A 12,865-nucleotide genomic window follows, 5' to 3' on the forward strand; every position below is an offset into this window, starting at 1 on the left:
AGAAAAATGGAACTTGGGATATTTCAAACCTACCTAGTGGGAAACATCCAGTAGGATGTAAATGGATATTCACCATCAAATACAAGGTTGATGGAAGCGTGGACAAATTTAAAGCGCGACTGGTTGCAAAAGGGTTCACTCAATCCTATGGCATCAACTATCAAGAGATGTTTGCTCCAGCAGCCAAATTAAACACTATTCGCCTTTCTCAATGGAGACCTTACAAAAGAAGTCTACATTGACATTCCTCCTAGCTTTGAAACACAGGCAAAACTATGAATAAGGTATGTAAGCTCAAGAAATCCCTTTATGGATTGAAGCAATCCCCGAGAGCTTGGTTTGACAGGTTCAACAAAACAGTGAAGAAGAACGGGTGTTCTCAATGTCAAGCATATCACACTTTGTTTATCAAACACTCAACCGAAGGAAAATTGGTGATTCTCATTGTGTATGTAGATGACATCATCTTAACAGGTGATTATGAAGACGAACTAATCAAGCTCAAAACCTTACTTGCCAAAGAATTAAAAACCAAAAATCTTGGGAGCCTACAATACTTCCTTGGAATGGAAGTAGCCTGGTCAAGAAAGGGAATTTCAATGTCACAACGGAAGTATGTACTAGATCTTCTTAAAGAGACTGGAATGCTTGGCTGAGAACCGACAGAAACGCCCATGGACTCAAGTACTAAGCCTGAAGCTAATAAGGACAATGTACCAATGGACAAAGGCAGATATCAAAGACTTGTTGCAAAGCTGATTTATCTCTCGCACACCAAACCAGATATTGGGTTCTCGGTTAGTGTAGTCAGTCGATTCATGAATGATCCAACTGAAGAACATATGGAAGCTGTCAACCAGATACTGAGGTACCTTAAAATGACACCAGGTAAAGGCTTGTACTGTAGGAAAAACACAAGGAAAGATATTGAAGTGTTTGCTGATGCGGACTAGGCCGGATCAATAACTGACCGAAGGTCAACATCTAGTTATTGTACAAATGTGTGGGGAAACCTAGTAACATGGCGAAGTAAGAAACATGCAATAGTTTCTCGGAGCAGTGTAGAAGCAGAGTTTAGAGCTATGGCACTCGGAATTTGTGAGAGAATATGGCTAGAAAGACTAATGAGTAAACTAGGAATCATCACGTCTGAACCAATGAAGGTATTTTGTGACAATCTGCCAGCTATTAAAATTGCAAAGAATCTGGTGCATCACGACAGGACAAAACATGTGGAGATAGACCACCACTTCATAAAGGAGGAGATAGAAAATGGGACAATTAGTCTACTATACGCACCGACAAGTCAGCAAATAGCAGATATCCTCACTAAAGCTCTACCAAGGAAGAATTTTGAAGATTTGAGTACCAAGCTTGGCTTGATTAACATCTATGCCTAGCTCAAGCCAAGCTTGAGGGGGAGTGTGGAAATATTCGATCACTGATTTTCAAGGATACCGTTGCAGCAATTCCGATTTTAGTTTTAGTTGACTACGTTAATTTAGGAATAAAGAGATTTTGGAAAATTCCTAATATCTCTATTAGTTTGTTTCCTATTTTGTAGTTTCCTATATTTGGCTAGTTTTCTGATTTTGTGGTAATTAGTATCTTGTTACCGAATATAGTGAAAGGAACTTCTTCCTTCCATTATATAGAGGTTGTACATTTATCATTAAGAAATAAGAGAGAAATATTTTCTTCTCTAAAACCAACAGCCTCAAATGTTCATTTTCTTCAAATTAGTGGGAAGAAAGCATTGCCATCTTCATCTAAGTCACTTGGGACTTTTGTCTCAGCCACAGTTAGTTCATTTCCTTGGATGGCATCACCATCCCCTTTTCTATAGTTGCCATGACTTGGTCAAAATGCCCAAAACCCCAATATTTGAAGCACTTAACTGCCAGTTGGACCTTAGAGCCAAAGAGCATTGGAATCTTCCAAGGGATGGTACTCTATTTTTTGCTCAGCTAAATTCTAGCACGTAACTACACCAAAGGTCTTTTCAATATGAAGGGTTGATGTAGCCCTAAGTAGCCACCTGTACTGCATCTCCAACTTTAATGGAATGATATGGAGCAAGCTTAGAGGCAATAGATGGCTTGAACCATTTCTTGTTCAAAGTAATCATCACATCCTCCCACTCTATGTTGGCACAAGTAGCCAAATGATAAAACCTACTAGCGTAATCAGCCACCACCTTATTTTCGTGCAACAAATCAAAAAACGTTGCACATGAATATGCGGCTGGCAATTGGACAATACAAATTGCTTTTGCATCACTCACTTCATCTCATGCCATGTTCTGATCTCACCATATCTCCTCCTTCTAAAGACCTCCTGCTATTTAATCCACCAAGTTCGAAAAGTTCCTTTCAATTTTGATTCAACCAAATGCAGCTTTCGAGCCCTCATTCCTGCTATACCACTAGGAATAGTACCCCAAAGAATACACCTGATCATTAAATTCATCAGGAGAACCATAATCTAAACATTTCAATTTAATTCCCATATTTAATGATCATTTCAGCCTTCATGTAACTCAAAAGCTGGGGGAAGCAGTATTAGCTATACCACTTTCTTGTTTGGTAGAAAAATCAGGCTGCAATTTTAGTTGTTACCCTAAAAGTATTTTCTCCTAATCAACTACTTATCATCATAATGAACATTCCACTTAAATTAGTCTCCAAAGGACTCTCCATGTTTTCCTACCAGACAAAAACCTCATTTTCGTGCAGACAACTCAACATTGGTCACCAAGTTTGCTGATTTTATATGCACACTCACACACTGCAACTACATATCACCAAAGACCCTTAACACAATTTTCTAACAATTCTTCATCTACTCATGCAACTTCTCAAAGTTGACTAGCAATTTCTCATAAACTATCTCCAAATAACCTTTAAGCATCGACTACCCTGCAGAAAATTAAAAAAATTCACATAAAGAACTCACAAAAGTGCAGCAATGTAGCCTAATTCCTATGGCTGGCAGTATCAATGCCCTCAAAATGTTTACCAAACCTGAACAATCAGCTTTCTGTTAGCCGGCTTCAAAATATCAGGAAGAAAACCAAAAATTTAGGGCTGGAACCAATTTATCACAATTCTGGTAATTGCAGAGGAAAGAATTCTGGATGCGCATTGTGCAGAATGTCAATAAAAATCCAGCGATGGCCTTTCAGCTGCTGATGGATCAAGGGGTGGTGAATCTACCGGTGGTGGCAGAATGCCAATAAAACTCCAACAAAGGTGAGAAACTATTTCTGCCAGGAAAACTTCAGGTGTCGCATGGGATCATATGCATGGTCAGACGGCAATGAAATTTGAGGGAAGGGCTGATCGGAAATGTCTGTTTCCAAAAGGGATGGAGGTATGGTATGCTACCTGGAAAGTAGTGCTCGAAATTAAAGGCTGTAATTACTGGCTGTTCTGGCAATGAACAATGCTGCAGTTCCTGGGGCTTTCCTGTGACTTGTGGTCCTTGAAGGCTTTCCTGTGTTGTTCTGCAACAATGCTTGCAGCAATGAAAGTGAAGACTGTAATTTGTTTGTACGCCATGATGGCAGTGGCAAGGAAATGTGGACATGGTTGGATGGAGATGGCTACAGCATGCTAGTCATTCTTTGCTCTGATAACAATTGTCTTAGAGCAGCAGAAAGGGGTACTGCCAAAGGAAAAATAAGGGAAGAAAAAAAAAGGAGGATGGGAGAAAAAGAAAAAGAAGAAAAAAGTACTGCAAGAAAGAGGGGGGCGGCAGCTCACCTTTAACATCCACTCTCAAATTCACAAAAACTGTTACATGGCTTTCACATGGTCACATCCCCAATATAAAAAATCCAAAATTACAAGAAAATTACAAATAAATCCTTAAAGATAAAAGAAATTATGAATAAACCCCTAGATATATCTATTACCAACAAACCTCCAAATACACATAAACCTACTAAACGTTAAACTAAACACACAAAAAACTGCTACTTACCTAAACACATTCGGGTTTGGGACCAACAATCCCTTTACCTTATTCTTTCAGATTGGTTTCCAAATTGGGTAACGGTGATTCCTTTGTTTCTTCTAACAAACATCTATCATCATTTTCCTGATTGCCACTGATTAGGAACAGTTATTCTCCATCCTCAAAAATTCATCAATCATTATACGTTTGATACATAAGAATAGAATGGAATTGGCTAAAATGGAATTGGCTTTATCACTTGAATTTGCCATGATCACCATTCAAATTTTCATTCAGTTCCTTTGCTACCTCATTCCATTCTGCAAATCAAACATGACATCAATTGAAAGGTTGAATGTTCAATTCATAGAAAACATACAACACGAGTGTGTGATTCACATTTTCAAAATTTAACTAGCCTTCAGAAGAAATAATAGGCAAGCATTGTCAAAGTTGTTTCCAAAAACCTCCTTACCTCCTCCAAAGCTGTTCCCAATAATCTCCTCCAGCCATTTTTCTATCAAGATTGACAAGCTTTAGTGCAAGTTCTCTTCTTTCCTTCTATTCCCTTTTGATCAAGTCTCAATAATGCGCAAACAATGAAGTTGGGGGACAAAGCTCTGCAATCTTCTCCGGCAACACTCCTCCGATGAACTGCTGAAGAGGCACTCCCAATTCGATGACGCTCTAACAATCTTCTCCAGCGAGACTCCTCCGACAAACTGCCTCAACTGCAAGACACTCACCGACCACGTCAAGAACGAGGAGGCACTCCCTTGACGAAGCCCTAACAATCTGCACCAGTAAGACGACTCCTGCAACAAACTGCTAACTTGACTCAAGGGTCTGGAATCAGTCATCTTTTTTCCTGTGCCCCATGACATTCTCACTGAATTTCTATTTAGCCTCATCTTGTTGACCCACCACTCATATCCTGAGTTAAATCAGTCATTTCTAGCCCCTACTCACTACACCAGTAATCCCAGTGGGATCATTACAAACCCTAATTCACTGCATCAGTAAACCACTCCCAGTTGCTGCATGCTGCAACTTTAGTTGCCCTATCTCAGCTGATTTCAGACCCCTTGATTCTTGCAGTAATCTCCCTAGCAGTCCTCATGCGGAGTCTAAGGTTCTTCATTAACAAAAAGAGATTTGCAAGGAAGGGATAATCGTCATCACTGCGAACAGAATGTGGCCTCTTTTCCATTTTTTCTTTCAGAACAAGGGAAGCTGCGGCTGTCAAGGGAGCTTAAAACCTTCTTCAGTTCAAGAACAGCAAGTCCATGGGTGGAAACCCTTAGAGCTCCAAACCATTTTATCATGCTACGATCGGAAGCAAACGCTTTTGACCGTTTTATTTCTCTAGAAAAGATCCCAACAAATGATGTGATACAAATGGTGTGCGTACTGGACGGAAAGAAGGTATCAGGGTGGATGAAATTCTGGCAGGTAGTTACAGGAGAACAAACAAGTCGAGGAGATTTCCATTCAAACCAGATTTTGCTATGTCATGATTGTGGTTCATATAATGTTTGTACTGCAAATGAGCAGCAGCAACAGCCTAAACTGGAATCCAGACCTACGGTTTTCTCAAGATCGCAAATGCTGGTTCACCGGAACTCAAGGATTCTGGTGAGGAGGAGGAGAAAGGAAAGTTTGACTTGAGATGTGGAATCGATAAGAACAGATGGAAGATATCTCAATATCCGGGCACCTCTTCAAAATCTGTCTCTATTTCAAATAACAGTGCTGGCGCTGGACATATTAAGGAAATGGTCCATAATCAGAATAATAGAACTCATGCTTTTAGAACCAATACCAGTCCGGATCAGAGAGAGCATCTTCATCACTCTAAGCCTAAGGAATAATACCGGAAGGCAGAAAGGGCCTATGAGAAGTTATTCTAAAAGCCATGGAAATCAAGAGTCAATGCAGAATAACAGGGAGGTTACGGCTTCTGCTGTGAGAGCAGAACCTTCATGAGCCCGAGTTGTTTCAAGGAACATGAGGGAAATAGTAGAAAACAATTCAGAGGGGTTATGCGCTGAAAATAAGAAGAATTACAGCATCCAGACTTACAAAGACTCTCAGAGGTATACCAGGAGATTAAAACAAGGATGGGAATGGAGATTTCCGATTTGGGGAATAAAGGAAAACAGGTAATTAAAGCTGGTGGCAATTATTATGAGTCCATAGATCCTGATGAAGATTAATTCATTTCTCTTTCCTCATATAGCCCTGAAAACAAAGACCTTTTGATTGAACATTTGCAAAAAACAGGAGTGACCGATGATCAGAATGGCCCCTCCCAATCAGTTGCTCTTAGTGTTTCTCAACAAGAGGAATGGCAGAATTTGAAAATAGAGGATCCTAATCAAGGCAGTCAAGGTATAAAGGATGATAAGGGTATTCAAGGCCTAGATGAAGCTTTATTTTTGGAGGAACCTAGCCAGAATGCTTTGTCTTCTATCATCTCCTCTTTTGAAATTCCAAATTCAGTCCCTGATCCTATGCTAGATAGCACTTTTTGCAACACTATGATTGAACCTCTCAGGACTCCAATGATTAGTGCAGCCAATCCAAAAGGTATTCTTCCCAACCCCCAAGCAGTCCATTTCTACATCTATTGCACTTGTGCCAAAAGGAGTTAATTTAAAAAGGGGATTTGCAAATAGTGGACCTTCTAGGAGATGAGAGGGATAATCGTGATGCCCAAAACCTGCTTGATGAATTAGGTATTAGTCTTGTTAATCAGGAAGGGGGAGTGGTCAGGATGGGCAGTGGGGCGAGGAGAACGGAAAAAAAAAAAAAATCTTCTAAGTTGAGTAGAGAACTAGGTAGGCTTGCCTCCTCAGTCAATCATGAAAGGAGTTTGGGGGGTGCTATAAGTTATCAAAGAAGATTTTCCCTTGGAACGAAAGAGTTAATCAGTAGGGTTTCTCCCTATTCATACAAGAGTATAAAGCTGATTTAGTAGATGCTTTATCAGTGAGAAGTATCTCAGACTCTAGGTTTAGAGATTGGGTTTTTTTTTTCCCTCTTTAGGTGCCCCAAGAAGGCAAATCATTGTCTGCGATACTAGGGTGGCTTCTTAGAGATTGTGTTGCCGATGAATTCTCTCTTTCTGTTTTCCTGGATGTTAAGGGTTTTGGGTGTATGTGGTTTTCGTCAGTTTATGGACCAACACTATCCCATTTGCGGGTTGGGGGTTTCTAGGGTGACTAATAATGGTAGCCCAGTGCACAAAGCTCCCGTGTATGCGGGGTCCAGGGAAGGGGAGGACCACGATAGATCTATAGTATACAACCTTACCTTATATTTTTGCAAGAGGCTGTTTCCACACCTTGAACCCGTGACCTCCAGGTCACATGGCGACAACCTTACCGTTGTGACTAGTAATTTTAGAATCCATTATCCAAGAGTGTAGGCTTAAGGATTTATCGCTAAGTAACGACCATTTTACCCGATAGCTTCAGAAGATAGAATTGCTTCCTCTCGCATTGATCGTTTTTTGTTCACCAATGAATGGGAAGATACTTTTCCGAATGTTGCCCACGAAATTCAGGTTATACTAATGTCGGATCATTGCTTAGTTCTCTTGGACTCCAACCTTGTTTGTTGGGTCTTACTCCTTTCTATTTTGAGAATATGTGGTTGACAAACCCTTCTTTTAGGGAGTGCATTAAGTCTTGGTGGAGAGAGAGCAATGTTCAGGGTTGGGTTTTTAGATTTATGAGAAAGTTGAAGGATGCGAAAAGTATATCAAAGATCTGGAATAAGGAGGTTTTCAATGATTTGAGAGGAGAAAAGAATTTTATTTTAAACGAGATTGAGTGTTTGGATATATGGAGAGAGTGTGGCTTGGCTAGTGAAGAGGAGAGGGGTAGAAGGGGGCAAGTTGGCAAAGATTTGTAGGTTATCCTCTTTAGGGAGAGTGTAAGTTGGAAAAAAAAATCTAGGCGGAATTGGGTGAGAGAAGGGGACTATGATACCAAACTTTTCCATAAAGTGGACAATGGGAGGACGTGGAAGAATTTGATTAAGGAATTGGAAACAAATAAACGAAACAGGGTGAAGGGATCAAGATAAATTGGGGAAGTGATAACAGATTTATATAACACCAAGTGGCACTCAAATGGGTTGATGATAGAAGGTATAAAATGGAGTCCTACCCATGAAAACCTCATTACTTGCTGGAAAAGCCTTTTGACCTTAAGGAGATTAAGGGGGCAGTCTTTGAGATGGATAGTTGTAATGCCCCAGGCCCTAGGCCCCGACGGATTTACCCTTGCTTTCTTCCAGAATAGTTGGGAGGTGATTCAAGAAGATCACATGGACTTTTTTTCTGAATTTCATAAAAATGGTGTGGTGGGTAAGATTGTGAATGCTACGTTTATAGATATTGTCCCTAAGAAGGAGCATTCTAAAAGGGCGAGAGATTTTCAACCAATAAGCACAGTAAACTAGCTTTTACAAAATTCTTGCCAAGGTCTTATCTAAGAGGCTTTGGAGGTGTTGGGGAGAACAATTACTCTCAAATAGATGTTGTTCTGGTGGCCAATGAGGTGGTGGAGAATGTTAGGAGAAGGGGAGAGAGGGGTGTTTTACTAAAATTAGATTTTGAACAAGCCTATGATAGGGTTAGTTGGAGATTCTTGAATCATGTGTTCCTTAAAGGAGTTCAGCGGGGTTTGGAGGAAGTGGACCAAAGGAGCGGTTGGTTATTGTAAATGGCCAACCAAGGGAGTGGTTTCAGGCTTCACAGGGTTTGAGACAAGGGGCCCTCTTTCCCCGTTTCTCTTTACTTAGTTGTGGAAGTGCTGAGTGGAATGATAAATTATGCCCAAGTTTTAATGTCGTCCAAGGTTTCAAGGTAGGGAGGAGGGCATTGATTCCCATCTCCAATTTGATGATTATACCCTCCTTTTTCTTGAAGATAGTGTTCCGAATTTTCAAAAGACTCTTACTCTTCTAAAAATTTTTGAGAATATTCCTCAAAATTAACACATCTAAGACTAGGATAGCGTGTATCAATCTCGGTTATATAATTCTCGCTTATTGATTTCTACAATTTGGAAGGGAGCTCTCTCTCTTGGAACTTACATTTTTTTTTTTTTCAAGAATCTTAACTAGAGAGAGATTGATGATTTAACCATTTTATTTTTCTCCCGCTGTGGGAGATGACTCGAGCATTTGAGTAGGGGTTTACTCTGGTTCTTTTTCCACCAAATCTTTTTTCTCTCAACTTATAAAATCGCCGAGTCCTTGCACTTTCCCTTTGAATAACTTCATATGGATGGCGAAGGTCCCTTTCAAAATAAGGGCTTTCATGCGGGCCTTGGTCCTTTACCGGCTTAATACCATTTATCTACTGCAAACAAGGAGGCTTGATACAGCTATAAGAGCAGATATTTGTCTAATGTGCTATGATTCTAATGAAACTATCGACCATTTGTTTCTACATTGCCGATTGGATAAGGATATTTGGGTTAATCTGTTTTCAGTTTTGGTGAGGTTGTGGTTTTCCCACTAACAATTGAAGCCTTTTTAGAAGTGCAGTATAAAGGCTTTGGGAGAAGTAAGGAAGGGATCGTTCTTTCAGGATGCACTATATTTTCCATCCTTTGGACTCTTTGGCCAGAATAGAAAGCAAGAATTTTTAATGGCAAAGCAACCCAAGTTACCAACTTTGCATCCTATAGGACAAAGTGGTTTTCCTTGCGACTTTTTGGGCTCATTCTTTTGGTTCTCTCCACGGATTACTCTTGTCAGACCTTCAGAGAAATTGAAGGGGAGCACAAAGATAATTTCTTTTGTTTCGTTTGTTCCTTTGGTTTCATACGTGGATCTATTATCCTCCACCCCTTGTAAATTCTTCTCTCTCTCGTTAATGAATTTCTTTTTCCATCAAAATAATTATAATAATAATAATAATAATCTCCTCCACATACTCTGCCTCCTATTCTCAAGAAACAGCTCTAACTTCTCTTCAATATATTATAACCATCAAACTAAACAAGAAATTCAGTTTTGTTTTTCATACCTTTTTGAATCCCTTTTTTTTTTTTTTTATTCTGAATTTTGATGAGCAAAATGCACATTACTCAAAGGCAGCAATGCAGGGGGCAACCCAAGTTCAAACTACAAACAGATAGAATAGATTAAGAAGATGTAGTTGTATTCATGTTTCCTAGGAAATATTCAATTGACTATGAATTGTTTATCATGGGTCATATGACTATCATAAACACCAAATCTAGAACAAGTTTTCGGTACATATAGGAAGACATTACATTCAATGCCCTAAAAGCTAAACCATTATTCCTAAACCCTAAATCCTATGCACATGGTTTCGAGGCACAAATAAATAGTAAGCTGTGTGCTCATGCATCTTCAAGAAGTTGGATGCAGAGAAACTTACATGAGCATCAAATTCTAAAACATAAACTAGGTTTTGGGTGCACAAGTTAACCCTAAATCCTAAAATCCATAACATAAACCCAAAACCCTAAAACCTAAACAATAAACCCCTTAAACCCTATGTATATGGTTTCCTAGCACTAACAATGTCAACATATCATTAATCATATTTCATTTATCCCTTCTCTTTTTTCCATAAAAGAGTAGAAACATCCCTCAAAGTTGTTTTCCAGCATTTCCCCAATCAATAGATTTTGAGTAATTTGCAGATGTCCATCTGTGTAATATATCCAAGTGTTCAAGTTCCACAAAATGGATGAAGAAGTGATCATTTATTCCCCTACAAAGAATTGCAGTTCTATTGAAGGCTATTTTAAGGTGCATAAGTTTATCCTTCTTCAACATAAAATACAACTACTTGACAAATTTTCCGCATGACAATGGCCACACTAAGCAGGCATAAAAGACACTTCAAATTCCTTCAAAATTTTCGGATGTTTTCTTAATCTTTTCCTCCAAATTAGGGTAAATTACTCCAATAATATGACCAATCGCCATAACTAGTTATAAATTCAAAATGCAGATGCACATAGCATATCGAACACTAACAAGCTTGCATAAATATACTTAAATCAAAGAGCCTATCCACGTCTAACCTAGTTAACAGGCAACTACATCAGCAGTCCACGAAAGTAAAATCATACATAACACAATATTTGCTTTCCATAAACACCCATGGCCACTAGCTTTGATTTACTCCCTTCCATTGACGTAAAATAACCATTTGCTCAGCAACAACTCTCAGCCTGCCAAGTAACAATTTACCAAACATTTGGTACACAAGAATGGAATAGAATTTGGAGGAATGGAATCAAATTTCTCACTTGATTTCATCATGCTTCCCATCCAAATTTCCATTCCATTCTGTTTGTACCCCATTCCACTCGGCAAACCAAACATGCTGTTAGTGAAATGCAATGTCCCTTCAACTTAGATTTTCCGTGTTTTGTGCTGCTGTATTTTGATGGAACGCCCAACTTACAGATTGAAAGGTGAAAAACTTATTGAAATTTTACTAATTGAGTCTAGTGTGGCAGCTAACTAAGCTACCATGTATTCTACACAGCTTATATTTCATACATCTAAAGTGGATGCAGACAAAGATTCCATAACATTTGCTGGACACTACTTCATAGACTCGATCAATCAAAATCATGAAACAGATTTCCATCAAAAAAAAAATAAAGAAGATAAAGCAAGCTTTTGGAACCATAGAACCGCTAAAATACTTTTCAATTAGCAATTTCTAAGTACTTGTATTGTTTTCAAGAACTCAAATCAATGCAACATTTGCTCCAAAAAGCAAGAAAGGAAGCTGTAATATGAACAAGAGAGGAACTTCAGAAACGGAAAGCAAGAAAGCAACTTCAGAAACTAAAACACCATTCACTTTTTGTTTTTAGCAATGCATAATACTAAAACGCGGCACATTTGCTGACTTAGTGTACCGAAGCACTGTTTGGCAAGCAATAACAAAGCACTTCTTAGTTGCAATTCGAAACAAGTTGGGCAGTTCAAAAATTACCTGAATTTCTTTCCGTATTTTCGCAAAATCGTAGAATCGCTTTCCAGGCAAGTGCCGGAACTCGCCCCACTCCCGCCCTTCTTCATTCTCCGACCGCCTCGGGCTGTTCTCCAACATTAACACCAGCGGCCTCCGAGTGCAAATGTCGCAGCCTCGGGGAAGGAAGTCGCGGCCCACCAACGCCTCGAGCACGCTGGACTTGCCGCTGCTCTGACTGCCCACAACGGCCACCTGCGGCAGACCGATCTTTGAGAGTTCGCCGCCGAACGGCGCAAGAATGTCTTGGAGCCTGTTGATTATTGGAATCACTGAAGCGCCGATTGATGAAGGATTGAGGTTGGGCAAGTCGTCCATGGGGTTCACCTGCTTTCCCATTTGTTAATCGTAGAAACAGATACAAGGAATCCGTCGCAGAGATCACAGTCGTGGAGAGAAACCCTGAAGAAGAGAGAGAGAGAGTGAGAGAGAGAGAGCGAGAGCGAGAAGGAACGCAAATGGCTAAAACTTGCTAGAAAACTTACAGAGGAAGGACAAAGAGTTTTTGAGTGTGCGAAGGAATGAGAGACTACTGAACGCTGACTCGGGACCAAGGAGGACCGTCAACTGGGGAAGCGAATGGATTCTCTTGTGCCGACTCCAATAAAGCTTGAACGGGCCGCATGGAGTGAGCCCACGAGGACCGTCAACTGGGGAAGCGAATGGGATTCTCTTGTGCCGACTCCAATAATGCTTGAACGGGCCAATGGCATGGAGTGGGCCCACGCATCTCCTTCAAATTTGGGCCGGCTGGGCTCGATTCAAAAAAAAAAGTTAACGACTTTAAAAAATAAAGATTAATAGTTAATAATTAGTTTAATTATATTTCTAAAATTAAAATATAATTAAAGCTTATCGTGCTGC

The 12,865-nt window shown here is 39.8% G+C and overlaps 1 protein-coding gene across 5 annotated transcripts in view; it reads right to left on the minus strand.

The window, feature by feature from the left end:
* The window catches only part of LOC131150789 (dynamin-related protein 3A-like), a 103,790-nt gene extending 91,160 nt beyond the window's left edge, over nt 1–12,630 (minus strand). For 4 of the 5 annotated variants that reach the window (XM_058101751.1, XM_058101750.1, XM_058101749.1 and 1 more), the window contains exons 1-2: nt 12,487–12,624; nt 11,966–12,403 (exon numbers count right to left, since the gene is read on the minus strand). In XM_058101751.1, the coding sequence (XP_057957734.1) occupies nt 11,966–12,340 (375 nt within the window). In that variant the 5' untranslated portion in view covers nt 12,341–12,403; nt 12,487–12,624. Of the gene's footprint in view, nt 1–11,965; nt 12,404–12,486 lie in introns of all 5 variants that reach the window. The other variant, XM_058101748.1, reaches the window with a different exon arrangement.
* Between the last annotated feature and the right edge of the window lie 235 nt (nt 12,631–12,865).

This window comes from Malania oleifera, chromosome 3 (assembly GCF_029873635.1).
Source record: "Malania oleifera isolate guangnan ecotype guangnan chromosome 3, ASM2987363v1, whole genome shotgun sequence".
Taxonomy (NCBI): domain Eukaryota; kingdom Viridiplantae; phylum Streptophyta; class Magnoliopsida; order Santalales; family Ximeniaceae; genus Malania; species Malania oleifera.